This window comes from Anabrus simplex, chromosome 6 (genome assembly GCF_040414725.1).
Source record: "Anabrus simplex isolate iqAnaSimp1 chromosome 6, ASM4041472v1, whole genome shotgun sequence".
NCBI classification, from domain to species: domain Eukaryota; kingdom Metazoa; phylum Arthropoda; class Insecta; order Orthoptera; family Tettigoniidae; genus Anabrus; species Anabrus simplex.
The window spans coordinates 337,489,280-337,508,367 of NC_090270.1; the positions used below are offsets into that span (position 1 = coordinate 337,489,280).

Here is a 19,088-nt window from a genome sequence, read left to right on the forward strand (position 1 = left end):
TCAAAGGCCAGCATGCTAACAATTTAGCCATGGAGCCGGGCTTAATACCAGTAATGTAGTTTATAACACTTCTTTCTATACAATATTTTCTGTGCTTCGACCATTCCGCCATATCTGGATCTTAACATTTTCAAACGATCTTGCCCAAGATAGTGCAACATACAACTGGCCGTGCCTGAATACTGGTTCAGCTAATTACACTACCGACTTTTTCAAGAGTTTGTTCCTGCACTTTATTGATGGTCATACAGAAGGCTGGTCGACTTGATACCTTCCTGTCTGTACGTACGTAGACTGTTTTCTCTTATCAGCATGTAAGTTATTAGGAAAGTTCTGCCATCTGCTGAGTATACTCAGAGGCTAGGGAAGGAGAGAAAATCAAAGAGTATCTAGCAGAGAATAGTATTCTTCTATCATCAGAGGAAGTGTATACTCTCCGGTTTGACAGGTAATAATGAATTATTACCGAGCTCGATAGCTGCAGTCGCTGAAGTGTGGCCAGTATCCAGTATTTGGGAGATAGTAGATTCGAACCCCACTGTTGGCAGCCCTGAAAATGGTTTTCTGTGGTTTCCCATTTTCACACCAGACAAATGCTGGGGCTGTACCTTAATTAAGGCCATGGCCGCTTCCTTCCCACTCCTAGCCCTTTCCTGTCCCATCGTCGCCGTAAGACCTATCTGTGTCGGTGCGATGTAAAACAACTAGCAAAAAAAAAAAAGTATTATAAACTATAAATTACATTTTTGTTCCGTATTGAAGTTCAATTATAAGAAATAAATTGACAAGAGGGTCACCTTTTCAATACAATATATCAAGTAAGTGACATTACATCAGTCTTGGGACTAGTTTTAGCTACCTAGTGGCCATCTTCAGCCAAATAAAATTAAAAGATTATGTGGTAACTAAAACTAACAGACAAAGTCAATGTTGCAGGAATAATTGTAACATTAAATTACATATAATAACAAAATTTATGGTTATGATCTTCTTGTCATGATATGATGTGTTTAAGTTCACTTACGACCTCAGGCAAAGAAGTAAATCTGGAAATGATAGCCAGAATCAGGAATGAATAAACAAACCAAACCAAGCCAGGATCAAGCACACTGAGGAGTTTGATAACTTCTTTTTTTGTTTTATTTTGCCATTCCTCCGGATTATACACATTCTGATAATTACTGGTATTTGACACACTGGCCCATCAACGTAAATGAGCTATTCAACCCATGCTATGGAGGTGCTGATAGGAATAGGGAGTTTACACAATGAATGGAACACAGCAGAGCAGTCTTCGCTGCTGTCTGTGACCAGGGTCATTCCAGCACTGGAACTTGACATTGGTAGATCGCAAGCATAGTACTGAATGGAAATTCTAAGTTCCCATGGAGGGAATTAGATTCTTTTCCACCAATAGAGCATATCAAAAATCAGATCAAAAATTAGATGGATGGCTTTTCCGGCGTTTGCTCTATTAACCAGCGTTTCGTCTTAGGTCTGACACTAGACTCTTCAGAGTGGGTCTGACACATCCCACTCTGAAGAGTCTAGTGTCAGACCTAAGACGAAATGCTGGTTAATAGAGCAAACGCCGGAAAAGCCATCCATCTAATTTTTGATCTGAGCATAGTACTGATCATGAAAAGTGAAAATTTGGGCCTCTTTCCTTTTGACAAGTATTTCATATGGTAGAATTGCTTTTAACCGTAACATTCAACTTAGTTATATTCTGACAAGAATACCAATGTTATTGCCTTGTTTTAGTTGGAATTGATCTCAGTGCATTACTATGAGAATATCAATGACTAAATTAATAAATAAGTCACAGAAATAAATGGGAAAATCATGGCTCGAATTCTTGGTGAACAATAATGAAAAACAATTATGTCTGCAGATAGAATAGTACTGGTAGCAATTGTTGTTTCTCATACCTTCTCATCGTTGAGATTATGATTACACTTTATTTCTACAAGTTGCTTTACGTCACACCAACACAGATAGGTCTTTTGTTGATGATGGGATAAGAAAGGGCCAGAAGTGGGAAAGAAGTGGTTGTGGCCTTAATTATGTATGGTACAGCCGCAGCATTTTTCTGGTGTGAAAATGAGAAACCACAAAAAACTATCTTCAGGGCTGTCGACAGTGGGATTCGAACCTACTACCTCCCAAATGCAAGCTCACAGCTGCGTGCCCCTAAACGCACAGCCAACTTACTTGGTGATTACATTTTATAATTGCTTATTAGAAAATATTATAAGTCCAGTCAATATACAGTAATACTAAAGAATTTGTAATTTTATCACATATTTTTACAGTATTATTACTTTAGCGCTGTTTAACTTCAAAATAGACCCATGTGTTCTGCTGGTTGATTGCTTGATTGATTTTGCATTGTGGCTAAATCTGGTTAAAAACCACTAAACCTGAGGCCACTGAATTAGACGGGTGAGGAAAACTGCACTGTTGTCATGTATATGAATGGTGAAGTGACAGATGGTTGAGAGTAGTTTATCTCTGAGCGCGGATTGACAACGCTGATTGTGCTGTGCTGTCTAGTTGAAACCGGTCTGCTTCATGTTCAGGATAATGTCCAGATAGAGGAGGTGACTAATACTAAAGAAGTATTAACATTTACCTATGATAATAATGACATTTACAGTAAGATACAAAAGTTGAAAACTTAGAAAAGCGGCTGGAAATGATCAGATTTCTGGGGATATACTAAAGACAATGGATTGGGATATAGTACTGTATCTGAAGTACTTATTTGATAATTGTTTGCATAAAGGAGCTATACCAAATAAATGGAGGGTTTCTGTAGTAGCCCCTGTGTATAACGGAAAGCGTGATAGACTTAAAGCTGAAAATGACAGGCCAGTCAGTCTGACATGCATTGCATGTAAGCTTTGGGAAAGCATTCTTTTTGATTATATGAGAGATGTTTGCAAAATTAATAACTGGTCTGATAAAAGGCAGTTTGGGTTTAGGAAAGGTTATTCCACTGAAGCTCAACTTGTAGGATTCCAGCAAGTTATAGCAGATACCCTGGATTCAGGAGGTCAAATGGACTGTATAGTGATTGACCTATCTACATCATTTGATAGGGTAGAACATGGGAGACTACTGGCAAAAAAGAGTGACTGAATGTGTGGCTATATTTCTAGAAAATGAACTCAGAGAATTAGAGTAGGCAAAGCTTTATTCGACCCTGTAATAGTCAAGAGGTGAATTCCTCAAGGCAATATTATTGGACCTCTTTATTTTCATATATATATCAATGATATGTGTAAAGAAGTGGAATCAGAAATAAGGCTTTTTGCAGATGATGTTATTCTGTACAGAGTAATAAATAAGTTACAAGATTGTGAGCAACTGCAAAATGACCTTGATAATGTTGTGAGATGGACAGTAGGCAACGGTATGATGATAAACAGGGTTAGAAGTCAGGTTTTGAGTTTCACAAATAGGAAAAGTCCTCTGAGTTTTAATTACTGCATTGATGGGGTGAAAGTTCCTTTTGGGGATAATTTTTTTTTGTTGCTGTTTGTTTTACGTCGCACTGACACAGATATGTCTTATGGCAACAATGGGATAGGAAAGGCCTAGGAATGGGAAGGAAGCGGCCGTGGCCTTAATTAAGGTTCAGCCCCAGCATTTGCCTGGTGTGAAAATGGGAAACCACAGAAAACCATCTTCAGGGCTGCCGACAGTGGGGTTTGAACCCACTATCTCCCAGATGCGAGTTAACAGCTGAGTGCTCCTAACCGCACGGCCAACTTGCCCGGTAGTGGGAGTGGGATCATTTTAAGTACCTAGGTGTTAATATAAGGAAAGATCTTCATTGGGGTAATCTCATAAATACGATTGTAAATAAAGGGTACAGATCTCTGCACATGGTTATGAGGGTATTTAGGGGTTGTAGTAAGGATGTAAAGGAGAGGGCATATAAGTCTCTGGTAAGACCCCAACTAGAGTGTGGTTCCTGTGTATGGGAACCTTACCAGGATTACTTGATTCAAGAACTGGAAAAAGTCCAAAGAAAAGCAGCTCGATTTGTTCTGGGTGATTCCTGACAAAAGAGTAGCGTTACAAAAATGTTTCAAAATTTGGGCTGGGAAGATTTGGGAGAAAGGAGATGAGCTACTCAACTAAGTGGTATGTTCTGAGCTGTCATCTGGGAGATGGCGTGGACTGACATCAGTAGACGAATAAATTTGAGTGGTGTCTTTAAAAGTAGGAAAGATCACAATATGAAAATAAAGCTGAAATTCAAGAGGACAAACTGGGGAAAATATTCATTTATAGGAAGGGGAGTTATGGATTGGAATAACTTACCAAGGGAGGTGTTCAATAAATTTCCAATTTCTTTGCAATCATTTAAGAAAAGGCTAGGAAAATAACAGATAGGGAATCTGCCACCTGGGCAACTGCCCTAAGTGCAGATCAGTAGTGATTGATTGATGTTTAGTCCACATATTCTTTAAAGTAGTTCTTTTTTCTATAATACACAGTCCAATGTATAGTATTCAAGTATACTGCTGTGTAAAACTTAAGGATAAGATAGATAAAGCAATATATCAACTACTTGGTGGAAATGAATGAAAGTGTGGTAACATGTTGCCAGAGATCTCCCACACGTGCACAGAAATCTGGCATGAGGTCAGCGTGACTATAACACTAAATGGGTCTGGCCCCACAAAACGAGGCAATTGAAGGAAAGGTACAAGACAGTATGAGTCACCGGGCGAGTTGGCCATGTGCTTAGGGGTGCGCAGCTGTGAGCTTGCATCTAGGAGATAGTGAGTTCAAACTCCACTGCCGGCAGCCCTGAAAATGGTTTTCTTTGGTTTTGCATTTTCACACCAGACAAATATTGGGGCTGTACCTTAATTAAGGCTACAGCCGCTTCTATCCCACTCCTAGGCCTTTCTTATCCCATCGTTGCCAGAAGACCTCTCTGTGTCGGTGCAACATAAAGCAATTAGCTAAAGACAGTGTGAGTCAATCAGCAAGCTGTTATTGGTGCACTGCGGTGGTGTTATTCATTACAACACGGCCCGGAGACAACATTTGGATGACTTCACACAGGGAAGAATTATCGGGAAAATGGAAGGAGGACAAAATGTGACGAGTGTAGCCCAGGAGTTTGGTATAGCTCACAGCACTGTTTCACATGCATAGGGAACATTCAAAACCACAGGCACTGGTGCCCAAAAGAGAGAAGAAGGTCGACAACGGTCAACTAGAGCAACAGATGACCGTTACATTGTACAACAGGCAAGAAGGGATTCATGTCAAAGAGCGGGAGCAATTGCAACCACATTTAACAGGACTACGAGGAACCCAATCTCACATTCCACAGTGGCATGGTGACTGAATAGAGGTGGTCTGTTTGCCCAATGACCATTACATTGTGTTCTGTTCACACCTGCACATCGGCAGCACCATTTGCGATTCAGTCTGAGTAGTGATTCTAGATGAAATCTCATCTGGCAGGAGGTGGGAACACATAATGCACCCAGGAAAATTGTCGAACATGATCATTTTGGTGGTCCAAGTATTATGGTGTGGGGAGGCATAATGTTGCATGGGCATACCGACCGACAAATCTTTGAACGGGGTACATTCACCGGTCAACATTATTGTGACAGTGTACTCCTTTACCATGTGCTCTTTTCAGAGGTGAATTCGGCCCTGACTTCATTTTTATGGATGACAATGCACGACCACGTCGAACAGCACAGGTGGAGGAGCTCTTGGAGCGAGAGGATATTCGGCAAATGGACTGGCCTGCCCATTCCCTGAACTTAAATCTTATAGAGCATGTGTTGGACATGTTAGGCAGGCATATTGCAGCACGTCACATACACCATCGACCATCCAGCAGTTGTCAACTGCGCTGGTGGAGGAATGGAGCGCCCTACCACAAGAACTCCTTACCAATCTTGTGGCCAGTTGTGGAGTATGGATCAGAGTCTGTGGTGATCACACACCCTTTTAAGAACCACGTCCCTTCTTTTGTTATGTGCAGGGGACCATCATGAGTCGCAGTGACTTACGTGTAATTTATTGTCTCTGTATAAAAGTGTCATTTCTGTTTGTCTCATTGCAAATTCCTTTCAGTTGCCTACTGTACCATACTGTACCAGTTCTTCCTATGTATGGTTCACGTTTCATCAAGCTACATTACTTGGCAGTGACAAACATCCAAAAGTTACTTTCTTCTTTAAGTTTCACACAGCAGTGAATTTAAAGGTATATTGTAAACCATAGACAAATACTTAAATAAAACAGATACAGATTAATAGGCAATCTGAGATTTTTTACCGTGTCCTGTGCTGGCGGACGTGACTTGAACGAACTCGGCTAGTGACATTTGTTTGGTCACTTTCCAGGCCATTTTTCAGGAAAATGAAAAGACCCGTGGGAACATATTTCAGATAATAAATTTTATACTTTTTTCCAGCAGACATTTTATTGGCTGAGAAAACAAAAAACGTGACTGCTTACTGAAAAGTTCAATACATGACTTTAAGGATTTAAATTTACTCGTTCAGGTTTTTATTCTTAATAATTATTTATACCAATCTTTCATGAAGCTTGTAATATAATTTGTATTGGAACATTATAGGAGGTAACATCAGGAGCTTGGGAGAGAACAAACTGTCTTTTGCTCTGAAATTATGTGTTCAGTATTTAGAGTTGGGAAGTATTTGAGTAAACGTAACTGAATTACTTGTAACAATGAAATTTTTAGTCATTTTTACGTGTTATTGTTACTTTCCACAAAATGTAATTTTTACTTCTAATTGTTACTTTCCAAAAAATGTAATTTTTCCTTGTAATTGTTACTTTCCAAAAAATGTAATTTTTACTTGTTGTTACTTTCCATAAAATGTAATTTTTACTTCTAATTGTTACTTTCCACAAAATGTAATTTTTACTTGTAATTGTTACTTTCCAAAAAATGTAATTTTTACTTATTATTGTTACTTTCCACAAAATGTAATTTTTACTTCTAATTGTTACTTTCCACAAAATGTAATTTTTACTTGTAATTGTTACTTTCCACAAAATGTAATTTTTACTTGTAGTTGTTACTTTCCAAAGAATGTAATTTTTACTTGTAATTGTTACTTTCCACAAAATGTAATTTTTACTTTTAATTGTTACTTTCCAAAAAATGTAATTTTTGCTTGTAATTTACTTCTTGAAATAAAATTGTAATCGTTAAATTTTAGTAATTGATACTCATTGCATCGAGTGTTTGGCAAGTTTGGAACTCTAGCACTCAAAAGGCATCGCCGCCAAGGCCGTAAAACCAAGGATACGATGTGCACTCATTCATTTATTCGCAGCTTGTTGATATTTACAATAGATAATCGTACACTAAGTGGGTGAGAATGGAAACGGAATAAACACGTGATGAGGAAGGGGTTAAGGAATTTCTATTCCCCTATTTGAATACCTATTTTGAATTAGTTGGCCCTGAAAATAAGGAAAACACTAAGGTGACATGGAACCTTTGCTTGGGAGCAATCATTTTGAAGGTTTTTTTAGTCACTTTTACTAATAACAACCACTCATATGTATAAGGAAAAAAAAAAAAGAGAAAAAAGTAGTCTTTTTCATTGCAAACTTTAGTAATAATCCAAACCCATGTGAAAACGAGCAGTGATTTCCTAAAGTCTGGCATTCTGTGAAGTAATTGTAATTGTAGTTTAGTGAAATATTTCTCAGGTAACTGTAATTCAGCCCAGTTACTTTTATTTTGTACTTTTCCCACCACTGGTAATGTCTTTGCCAGTTGCTATACTACCTTGGCAACAGCATAATTCCACCTAATTTGGTGGCCACGACAATAGTTTAGAGTCATGCATGGATTTAACATACCTGCTCTCAGGACAGAGAATCTCTTGCACAGTTATATCTAGTTGATGTTTTAAGAAATAGGTTTTGAACACTTTGAGCAACAGTCCTATGAATGTAATGAGTGCATGTGAGTTCAGATGTGTTTCTCTAATAGTGTTTATACTTACGAAGGGTGTACTATATTGTTTTACACTATATTTTTTGTACATCTGGGTATGGTTCACATTTCACTTTTGAAGGTGGTGATGTGTAACTAGTGTCTTGTTCCACCGTTTGGAAGCAGCACACGCACAGGGGCCAACGAATGCTCTCATCATAGCCATTTCATAACAACACTGTCAGCGTAGGAGCAGACAACATGGAAAACAACCGTCAGGGACAGCGCTATACGACTTGGTTCCTATGGAAAGAAGGCGTGATCACTGCAGAAATTCATTGGCGCTTGGTGGCAGTCTGTGGAGAACATGCATTGTTACGGAAAACAGCTTACAACTGGGTCGAAGGTTGGAAAACAGGCCACACATTGATGGACAAGGGAACCAGTTCTGGAAGGAATGTGACAGTGTGAACACCAGCCAACACTGTCCGGGTCGAACAGGCCATCCAAGGAATCAAATGCATCACATTTTTGGAAATGGAGGCAGCCACGTGAATTAGCTGAAACAACCTGCAGCGGATCATGCATGGCCGCTTACGGTTGGGGAAGGTGTCATCCACGTGGGTGCCTAGACTCTTGTCTCCAAACGAAAAGCAGAGGCCTATGGACGTGTGCAGATAACTTTTGCAATGCCATGATCAAGATCCAGCCGATTTCATGGCTAGGCTTGTGACTGGTGATGAGACATGGCTCCATTACCATTATTACTTTTGATTACTTTTATTATTTCACTTTTATTATTATTTCACCACACATTGTCCTGTTTTGATGTATTTCCATGTGTATTCTATATCATTCCATGTCAGATCTGTTATAGTGTCTTCCATCCTTCCATCATTAACTAATCTATCTAAGGGAATGTTTGTGATATCATTCACATTTAACAGCTTATCAAAATAATTCTTCCATTCTTCTTTGATCTCTCTGTCATCTGTAATGAGATACCCACTATCACTACTCAGATAATTAGTCTGTTCTTTGTCCCTCCTCTTATTCTTCATCATTCCATATAATATTTTTCTGTTGCTATCTACATCTTCATTCAGTTATCACTCCATTCATTCAACCATTTTTCTCTTTCTGCTCTGACAACCTGCTTAGATTCTACACCAACTTATAGAGTTCTTTGTCCTTATCTGTTCGACTTTTGAAATATTTTCTGTAGGCATTGTTCTTTTTAAGGATGTGTATCTTGTTTTATCATTCCACCATGGTGTCTCTTTCCATTTCCTTTTGCCATTTTTTCTTCCACACGTCTCCTCTGTTGTCTTGACCAAGCATTCCTTGAAATTTTTCCATTCTTCTTCAACTGTTCCAGTGTCTGTTTTTGGTATTCACTGGTGGATTTTTTTCTTGATATTCTGTGGCTTTCTCTTTATCCTTCAATTTCCATACCTTTAATGGTTCTTATTTCCTTCAACTTTTTAAACCTGAAACAACTACCAAGGAGCCTATGATCACTGTCAAGAGACACACTTGGGATCAATTTCACATCCAGCAACATTTCTTGTATATGTTTATCTACCATAATATAATCAATGATGGACTCCTGTTGCCCATTCCATCCATATCTGGTGATTGTGACTTTTCTGTTTGTGATACCAGGTATTACCAATAACTATGTTATTTCTCAGACAGAAATCTAGGAGTTCACTTCCCTCAGTGTTCCTTGGTCCCCATCCATTTGTGCCCATGATGCTCTCATAACCTTGCCTATCAGACCCTACTTGGGTATTCATGTCATCAATAACAATGCTTCCTTGAAATAACAGGCAGTTAAAAGGTGTCTTACACTTGTTACATTACTGAACAGGTTACTTACGGCACTCCTCCTACATACAGGGGTAGTTCAAGGTTCAGTTCATTAAGAGGTGGTCCAGATGAACCTTTTAAAACCAGGCCATCATCAAGCTGGAGCGTTCCTTCTTGATTTAAACGGCTCACCTTTACAGCATGCCATTGGTCAAGAGCAATTTCTTCTTCAGACCTATTTTACAAGAAATATGCATGAATACTTTTACCTATAGTACATAAAATAGTTATGTGAAATCTCTTATTAAACATCAAATTAGGGCATAGTAACTCACGTAATATTTGCAGCTCCACTGCCAAGATCAAATCGGAATTGAACATGTCCCTTGACAAGATTTAAGGAAATGAAATCGCCCTTGCCATTTGATAATTGCCCATTGTATAGCAGAACTCCTTCTGGCTTTCTGGATAGGAACCAAACCTCCAAGGAGAAAGCCCTTCCAACTCCCTCTAAACGAGGTAATTCTATATAGGAACTTCCATCAAATTCAGGAACAAAAAATTCATGAAGTTCTGCATCCACTGCAAAAGAAATTAATAAAATTAAATGATTAATACCTATTCCTGTATCTTTACTTGATCTTGACTTGTCATTTGCCTGTAAGACTACCAATAATAATTACATGTGTGGTCTTTCATACAGAGTTCTGATTTAAAGAGGTACAATACTAATCACACTGCTCTATATTATACAGTAAGTTATTTTATTCAGAACTTTGAATAGTATTTCATTGAAAAACATTGTGATTTTAGACAATGTGATTTAATAATGTTCATTACTTATAACATAGCATACATTTATTACAGATAAGTACTGTATCTAATTAAAATTGCAAGTGAACAGATAAATATACTTCTTCTTTGTTGATTATCTGATTTGATTGCAGCTTATAAATTTGATTTTGCTGTTGTATGAGTTTCCTTCCTGGCACCCCTCTACAGTGGAGAACATAATGAAACTAGAAGGAGTTCAACGCTGAGCAGAATGACTAATTGCCCAACACGGTCATTTAAATACAGCCAGGTTATTGCCCCCATAACAGCTCTCTGTAAACAAATAGATATTGCTTTTCTGAGAAAATCCTTCGCAGGTAATATTCAACCACTTACAGCTGAAGAGGTTGAGGTATGGCCCTTTCTCCTCCACTTGCAAGAACAGCATCATATCAAAGTGACTTTTTTTATTCATTCTGCTCGGCTATGGAATGAACTCTCACCACAGACAAAAGAACTACCTGCAGAAAAATTTTGTAAAGAGGCAAAAGGAATGTATATATAATGAAACCTTCTGTACATAATATAATTTTCTACTGTGAGAATGTTCAGTATGCATGGGAGGATGGATGAAAGTTTATGTGATCTCAAGTGAGTGGGTAATGTTAAGTAGGGATTTAGGCACATTCGTGTGTATGGGGCTATGCCCTTTCTCCATTCACCGTCCCTGAATTGTATCTACAATTTGTGGAAAATAAATAATAATAATTTTAGGTTCTCTATTGACGTATAATGTTTGATGAACTCAATTCGTAAAAAGAATTTATTATACAGTTTCACATATTCAATACTTAATCATAATGATTATATTAAAAAATCATCTTAAACATCTAGGACTTGTTTCACCCCTTTTCTGGCCATCTTAATCTAAAATTGGAGTTATTTGAATAAAAATACAGATAAAAAAGTGCACATAATTAAAATAATATGCCACTTTTATTACATTGCGTAAAATGTTTGTTGGCTTAAAATGTTCTAATATAGTCCTTAACGAAAAATGTCTATGTGAAGATGCCACTGTTTATTTGCAACATCTGACACGGTTTCATTTTGGGTGAGTAAATTATCTGAAGAAACATTTCTTGTACTTTTAGAATTATATGGCACTACATTCTGCCTGGGATTGTAGTTAATGTAGGCCTATCAAACTAAACTGATGGTATTAAAAGCCAGAAATCATCAATTTTGGCCTAATTTGCGTTTTCTACTGTACTGGAAATTTTCTCTGGCATGGTTTCCAGGACAGCATCATGTATGCATATGGATTCTACTCTTTAATTTTTCATAAAATCTAGGATATGACCACTTACTATTTTTTTTAGGCTGGTCCTTATTATAATCATTTATATCCAATCAATATTTCAAATCAAATCAGTTTGTTTTGAGAGATGTGAATATTTTTTATAATAGTATGGCAGCAGATGGACTTATAAACCACAAATGAGGTTAATTGTTTACTCACAGTCCTGGCAAGCTTTTCCTTTCCTTCCTGGTGGGCATTTGCACATGAAACCACCCTGAGGAAGAGCCTCACATGTTGAACCAAATGTGCATGGATTGGAGATGCATGGATTTACTCTACTTTCACAGAAGTTCCCTGAAATCAAACACATGAATAAACAACAAGTTTGTGCTTGTTCCATATTGATATTAATGCCATTTAAAAGGGATCTTCTTTCTGATGACCATATTATTTTTCTGCAAGAGAATTGTAATGGGCAAAAACTTCCAGACATGTTTGAGAAGTTCTTAGATGTACACTTACTGACAAAAACTAATGAACTGAAAATATTAAGTCCCTAAACACAAGCATGACTGAAAGAAGTAGCACATTATTATAGCAATTTCTTGGCTTATCCCTAGATTGGTAGAGTATGTAAAAATGATGTGTCTATCATGAATAATTTGTTAAGGGGGAAGCCATATTTTCCCATGTTGACTTAGTTAAATGTAGTAACAGTCCTGAAACAATGTTTGGAGACAACAGACTAGATAAGCACAGAAGTATTTTATTAACCTAATACGGTGACGGTTGAATACTAATACAATCATTATTTGTTAATACTTGTTCATATTAACACCAAACTCTGAATCATTGATAAGTTTACGCAATGCTGACATCATCATCATCTATGTCCCACTCCAGTCGCCCAGGTGTGGTTGCAATGTAAACAATGCTGTACATATATACGCATGATTTAAGTGATTTGATAGAATCCAAGGATGTTCTTGTAGAACGAAACATGTCATTCTTCGTATAATAGTGTGTACTTTTTTACTGGAGGTTATAGTGTTATAATTTATATTGGAATTGTGTGTTTGACAAACTGGGAAGATTTTATGTTACACATATCACGAATAAGTGAATCCCCACTAACCCTCTGTCATCATTTACGCTTCCCCGGCCGGAAGTGCGATCGCTAATCAGCTGTGAAGTACATGTGCTCCCATCAGTCTGTCTTCACTGTTCACCCATTGGTACTCAACATGTAAATATGACATAGTCTACCAAGGCATGCACATTTTTGCACGTCTGCTTGATGTATGTTTACCAGTAATGGACCTTCTCTTCACCTACATTTGACATATATTTACTTATGACTGTAGCTGCTATATGCAGTAGTTGGATGTAATAGTGCAAGATAATGGCAGGTTAGTGTGGGAAGAAGAGGAGAAGGAAGAGACAGGGATATACATGAAAACACAAAAAAAAAATGAGGACAATCTCCTCTATACACTCCCCTTTTCAAACAGACAGGCTCTTTACTCATCAATTGCAGTTCTTCTACATCCATCTCTTTTCAGCCTTCTACAAGCTTGTTTCTGCTTCCCAACTTTATCTGGAAGGTGGGCATCAACTCTCACTGAAGGGCCAGCTTGGCAGATCTTCACTTCCTCTCTCTACATATACAATTTAATCTGACACTTTTTTGTTCTGTTTCAATACTCATTAATTAAATATTCTCACAACTTCTTCAGACTTCATCTTGGAGGAAAGAGGACTTTTCCTATTTGTGAAACTCACACATTACTTTTAACCCTGTTTATCGTCATTCCATTGCCTACTGTCCATCTCACAACATTATCGAGGGCATTTTGCAGTCCTCATCTTATGGAAAAGGTACAGTGCTGTTTCACAAAATATCGGTTGTCATTTAGTACATTCTCCTAAATGATCTTACAAAGTGCTCATGCAAATTTAATAACTGGTTTGATAGAAGGCAGTTTGGGTTTAGGAAAGGTTACTTCCCTGAAGCTCACTTGTAGGATTCCAGCAAGATATAGCAGATTTATTTATATTTTACAAAAACAATTAATTGTCACTTGTCACAATACAAAAGGAATTAGTTTTACAGAATAGTACACAGAACTTAGAGAGAGAATCTACCAAATATTCCATTGAAAGTGAATAACACAAAAGGAACCATAGAAGTTTCACTTTTGTTGCCTCAGCAACAGAAAAGCATTGAAAACACTTAACACCACAAAATACACCAAGTAATAGGTCACAACCCACAGCGTATCAGGTACTTCGTTGTCATCAGCTGGAACAGTCAGGGCATTTCTTCTTTTGATGTTCTCCATACAGGAGCAGTACATAGTCATCATTCTTTTGGTGCTCAAAGGGCATTCATTCATTCATTCATTCATTCATTCATTCATTCATTCATTCATTCATTCATTCATTCAATTAATTCCATGTATTTAGATAAGTATCAAGGAGATTCAGTAGGTGCTTATCTGCTGTCCTATTTTCTTATTCTTTATTAAGCCAACTCTTGAATTTCCCCTGTTTGATTTTGTGTTGATAATTCTGTAATCGCCTGACCAAAAATCCTGTTCTTCCTGTCTTCCTTCACTTATGCCAACTACATCTAACTTTAGTCTATCAATCTCCTGTTTCAGATTCCCTAACCTACCACAATGATTCAAACTTCTAACATTCCACGCTCTGACCCGTAAAATGTCAGTATCCGTCTTCCTGATGATTGTCCTCTCTTGTGTAGTCCCCACCTGGAGATCGGAATGGGGGACTAGTTTACCTTTGGAATATTTTACCTGGGTGAAAGCCATCATCAGTACATCATTCATACAGAGAGAGCTGCATGTCCTCGGGAGTTGTATATATCACATAAGATCTAGCTCTCTTTATTATAAAGAAATAATTTTTGAAAGTTAACAGGCAGGTCTTTTTGACAAGACATTTACAGTACATAGAACTCTGGTAAACTGCAAAAACTCTATTATTTTTCCCTTGGCTCTAATCCAGCTATGGAAGTTACCTGTAAATTCTTGTGTACATGCACATCGATATCGCTCCGAGTCTATGGCATGACATGTCCCACTATTGTAGCATGGCATACTCGAGCAGGGATTTTCTCCACACTCACGCACACCACGAACTTCTTCCACCATCGAGTCTAATCCCTCATGAAGCTCCACAAGTCGTCGTCCAATCTTGAGTTTACGAACACAGCCCATAAGACCCATAGTGGTGCCTACATTCTCAAACACCCTGCAAAGTGTACAAAAGTAAATAAATGAATAAATTCTCTCAGAATATTGCTTGTTACAGGGTACGAGATATAGTATAACTTACTAGAATAAAGTTTTTATTTTACCGACACATCCTCTACAATAATGTTTCAGGAATTGTCTTGTAGAATAACACAGGCAATACAAACCCCATATTCATTTTAAGAATATCTTTATTTGGTTCACTGAAATGGATTTCGCTTTTACTGATGGGATTTTAAACAACCACAAAGTGAACTGTAATGTGGTAGGGGAGGGTCGTAGCATTAATTGCTGAGTTGGAAGAAAAATGTTAATTAGAAGGTACCTAATTTAAATGTTGAATTGACAAACTTCTTTAAACTTTAGTGGCTTTATACTTAATTTCAGCAACAGTTATATTAACTTACTTCATATTCTATTACTGAATCTACCAAGGTACATGGTTCATCAATACCATCAACAAACACAAAGAATAACTGTGCCATCTTGCTGATTTAGAATTTTTTGTCAGGATATCAAGACAGCATTTCACAGTGAAAATAGAGATTTTCCATTTTCTAGTGGTTTAATGATGCACTAACATATACAGGTTTTTAATGATAAGAAATGGAGGGGCAAAGAATGAGAAGGATAGACAAATGTAAGGGTTGTAACTATTGTAGCTGTCTATGAATGGATAAAATAACTTTCTGTAGTCCATGTTCTGTTCCAACTTCAGATAATGTATTTTCTATCTACTAAGTGAGCAGACTTGTCTATTTATTCCTTTTCCTTGAACTGTTTGGTTTAGAATTCTCAGTCATTGTTAGCACTACCAATTCTTGTGCTGTTGTTCTATTTACAACATGAAAGACATCTAACTAATTTCATGCATCTGAACCTACTGCCTGGTCTCTAAAAGAATAAGTTGTCTCTGTTCGTACAAACATTTCTGCAGATCCAGTCCTCTGCCTATATTTTCTCTCAAGAGCTCATATGTCAGATATAAATTGCCATCATGGTATGAAATTTAAGCAGCGCATTTAGGTTTGACTTATTTTGAAATGCATATTACCTATCCAAATGGATAAAGCTGCTTGCATCATCCATATTCCTTCCTGAACCGCAGGAATGAGGCCTCAGGCCTCCTGACCTGTTCTGACTGATATTTTCCATCTATTAAGTGGACAGCCTCTTTTCTTTATTTCTTTCTTTGGTATATGTATCATCATGAACATTTTGGTATACTGTTGTCTGTCATTCATAACACATGTCTTATTTTGAAATGTGTACTACAAACATTTTTGAGAAAAAAAAGTACTGCATTTTAAAGTCAACCTAAGAGGATGATACTGATAAAACATGAGATTGATGAGGTAAGGAACTGTCTCATTAAATCTTGTGCTCAGAGGAAATTCTCTGGTGGGTGCAAGTCTTTCAGTTCACCCTTTTGCAGGAGCAATGGTATGTAGGGTACGCTTCTTATATCAGGAGGCTTTAAACTGTTGGAAATCTAATAAAATATGATAATATGAAAACTTCTCTTCGTATTTCTACTTTAGTCCTGAAAGACTTTACTCAATGTTGTCTGTCTTTTAAGACCGACCGACCGGTCAATCAATCAATCAATCAATTGATCGATCGATCGATCAATCAATCAATCAATCAATCAATCAATCAATCAATCAATCAATCAATCAATCAATCAATCAATCAATCAATCAATCAATCAATCAATCAATCAATCAATCAATCAATCAATCAATCAGTTAATCCTGATCTACATTTAGGGCAGTCACCCAGGTGGCAGATTTCCTATCTGTTGTTTTCCTAGCCTTTTCTTAAATGATTTCAAAGAAATTGGAAATTTATTAAACATCTCCCTTGGTAAGTTATTCCAATCCCTAACTCCCCTTCCTATAAATGAATATTTGCCCCAATTTGTCCTCTTGAATTCCAACTTTATCTTCATATTGAGTAATCTTTCCTACTTTAAAAACACCACTGAAACTTATTCGTCTACTATCATTCCACGCCATTTCTCCACTGACAGCTCAGGACATACCACTTAATCGAGCAGCTCATCTCCTTTCTCCCAAGTCTTCCCAGTCCAAACTTTGCAACATTTTTGTAACGCTACTTTTGTTCACTGAATAAACTTTTAATGCCTACCTATTCAATACAATAATAATGTTGTTTATAGATGTAATTACAACATTCTAATTATACACAGTATTAGTTTTGATGCATTTTTGTGTCATCTTCAGCTGTACAATTAAATCGGAAAACAGGAAAATTATATAAAACTCATGATAGATATTAAATTGTGCATGATATAAAACCCTATGAAATAAACAACATTATTATTGTATTGAATAGGTGGACATTAAAAGTTTATTCATTGTAATTCTCAGTTCAATACGGACAAAAAATGAAATTTCTTACGTTAATGCTACTCTTTTGTCGGAAATCACCCAGAACAAATCGAGCTGCTTTTCTTTGGATTTTTCCAGTTCTCAAATCAAGTAATCCTGGTGAGGGTCCCATACACTGGAACCATACTCTATTTGGGTTCTTACCAGACACTTATATGCCCTCTCCTTTACATCCTTACTACAACCTCTAAATACCCTCATAACCATGTGCAGAGATCTGTACACTTTATTTACATTCCCATTTATGCAACTACCTCAATGAAGATCTTTCCTTATATTGACACCTACTGTAGGTACTTATAATGATCCTCAAAAGGAACTTTCACCCCATCAATACAGTAATTAAAACTGAGGGGACTTTTCCAATTTGTGAAACTCACAACCTGACTTTTAACCCTATTTATCATCACACCATTGCCTAATGTAGTAATTAAAACTGAGAGGACTATTTTTTTCTATTTGTGAAACTCACAATCTGACTTTTAACCCTGTTTATCATCATACCATAGCCTACTGTCCATCTCACAACCTTATCGAGGTCATTTTGCAGTTGCTCACAATCTTGTAACTTATTTATTACTCTATATAGAATAACATGTTCCGCAAAAAGCCTTATCACTGATTCCACTTCTTTACTCCTTTATACATAATTTCATATTTCATTTATATAATTTTTTTTTTCAATTTGTAGAATCCAGTTGTGCGAGAGGAACACATAATAGAAATATCAGAATTCTTGAGACTTTAACTCACTTAGAAACATTTGTAGGCACAAAACCCACAAAAGCATCTTCGACAAGATCTAATGCCTTCAGCGTTCCTTGAGATTGACCAGCTACATCTTCATAATCGTCCAGCTTCAGCATACCATCACGATGGTAACGTTTGATGATGACACGATGGAATTTCTTCATCTCTACCCGATCCAGAGAGGTGATTACAACTGGTCCATTTCCCAGGTTGTACCGGAACTCAACAAACCTAGCAAAATAGAGTAGAATATTTTGTGTATTTGAGAATAATAAAGCATAATGGGAAATTCTTCCAGTTTCACATACAAAGCAAAGTTTTTACTATGAAATGCACATTTATTATACTTCAAATTACAAATTTATCTCTTAATCCAAGTAGTAAACAATATGTTTCAGGTCATCAAGCATTCTAGGTGGGGTGCCACAGTTGTCCTTTATATCTTTTGAACCAGCTATTATTTTGAGCACAAACTAAAACTTAGTAGATTCACTTTGATACTTCTTGTATTGATAGCAGTGGCAGCACATGGATAAAACGTCTGGGCACTTTGGAAAATAATATGTTCAAATTTATTGTTACTTGAAGTTTTGACTCTGCTTGATTAGCAATGTGACTTTCCTTTAAGGCACATGTCTGCAGCTCGAAATTACTAAAACAATGAGGAATGACAGAGAGTGAATATGAGATACAATTACTTTAAGCTGATCCATTTTCCTCTGATTTGGAAGATGTTGCTTGCATAGGAATAACTGCTTCAAGAACATGTTAGGTAAAAATAAAAATTGTAT

General features: G+C 37.0%; 1 protein-coding gene across 1 annotated transcript in view; it reads right to left on the reverse strand.

The window, feature by feature from the left end:
* LOC136876018 (agrin-like) overlaps positions 1-19,088 on the reverse strand; it is a 207,435-nt gene that overhangs the window by 30,949 nt on the left and 157,398 nt on the right. The window contains exons 19-23 of the mRNA XM_067149627.2: positions 18,301-18,528; positions 14,899-15,131; positions 12,078-12,212; positions 10,117-10,363; positions 9,852-10,016 (exon numbers count right to left, since the gene is read on the reverse strand). Coding sequence (XP_067005728.2) covers positions 9,852-10,016; positions 10,117-10,363; positions 12,078-12,212; positions 14,899-15,131; positions 18,301-18,528 — 1,008 coding nt within the window. The remainder of the gene's footprint in view (positions 1-9,851; positions 10,017-10,116; positions 10,364-12,077; positions 12,213-14,898; positions 15,132-18,300; positions 18,529-19,088) is intronic.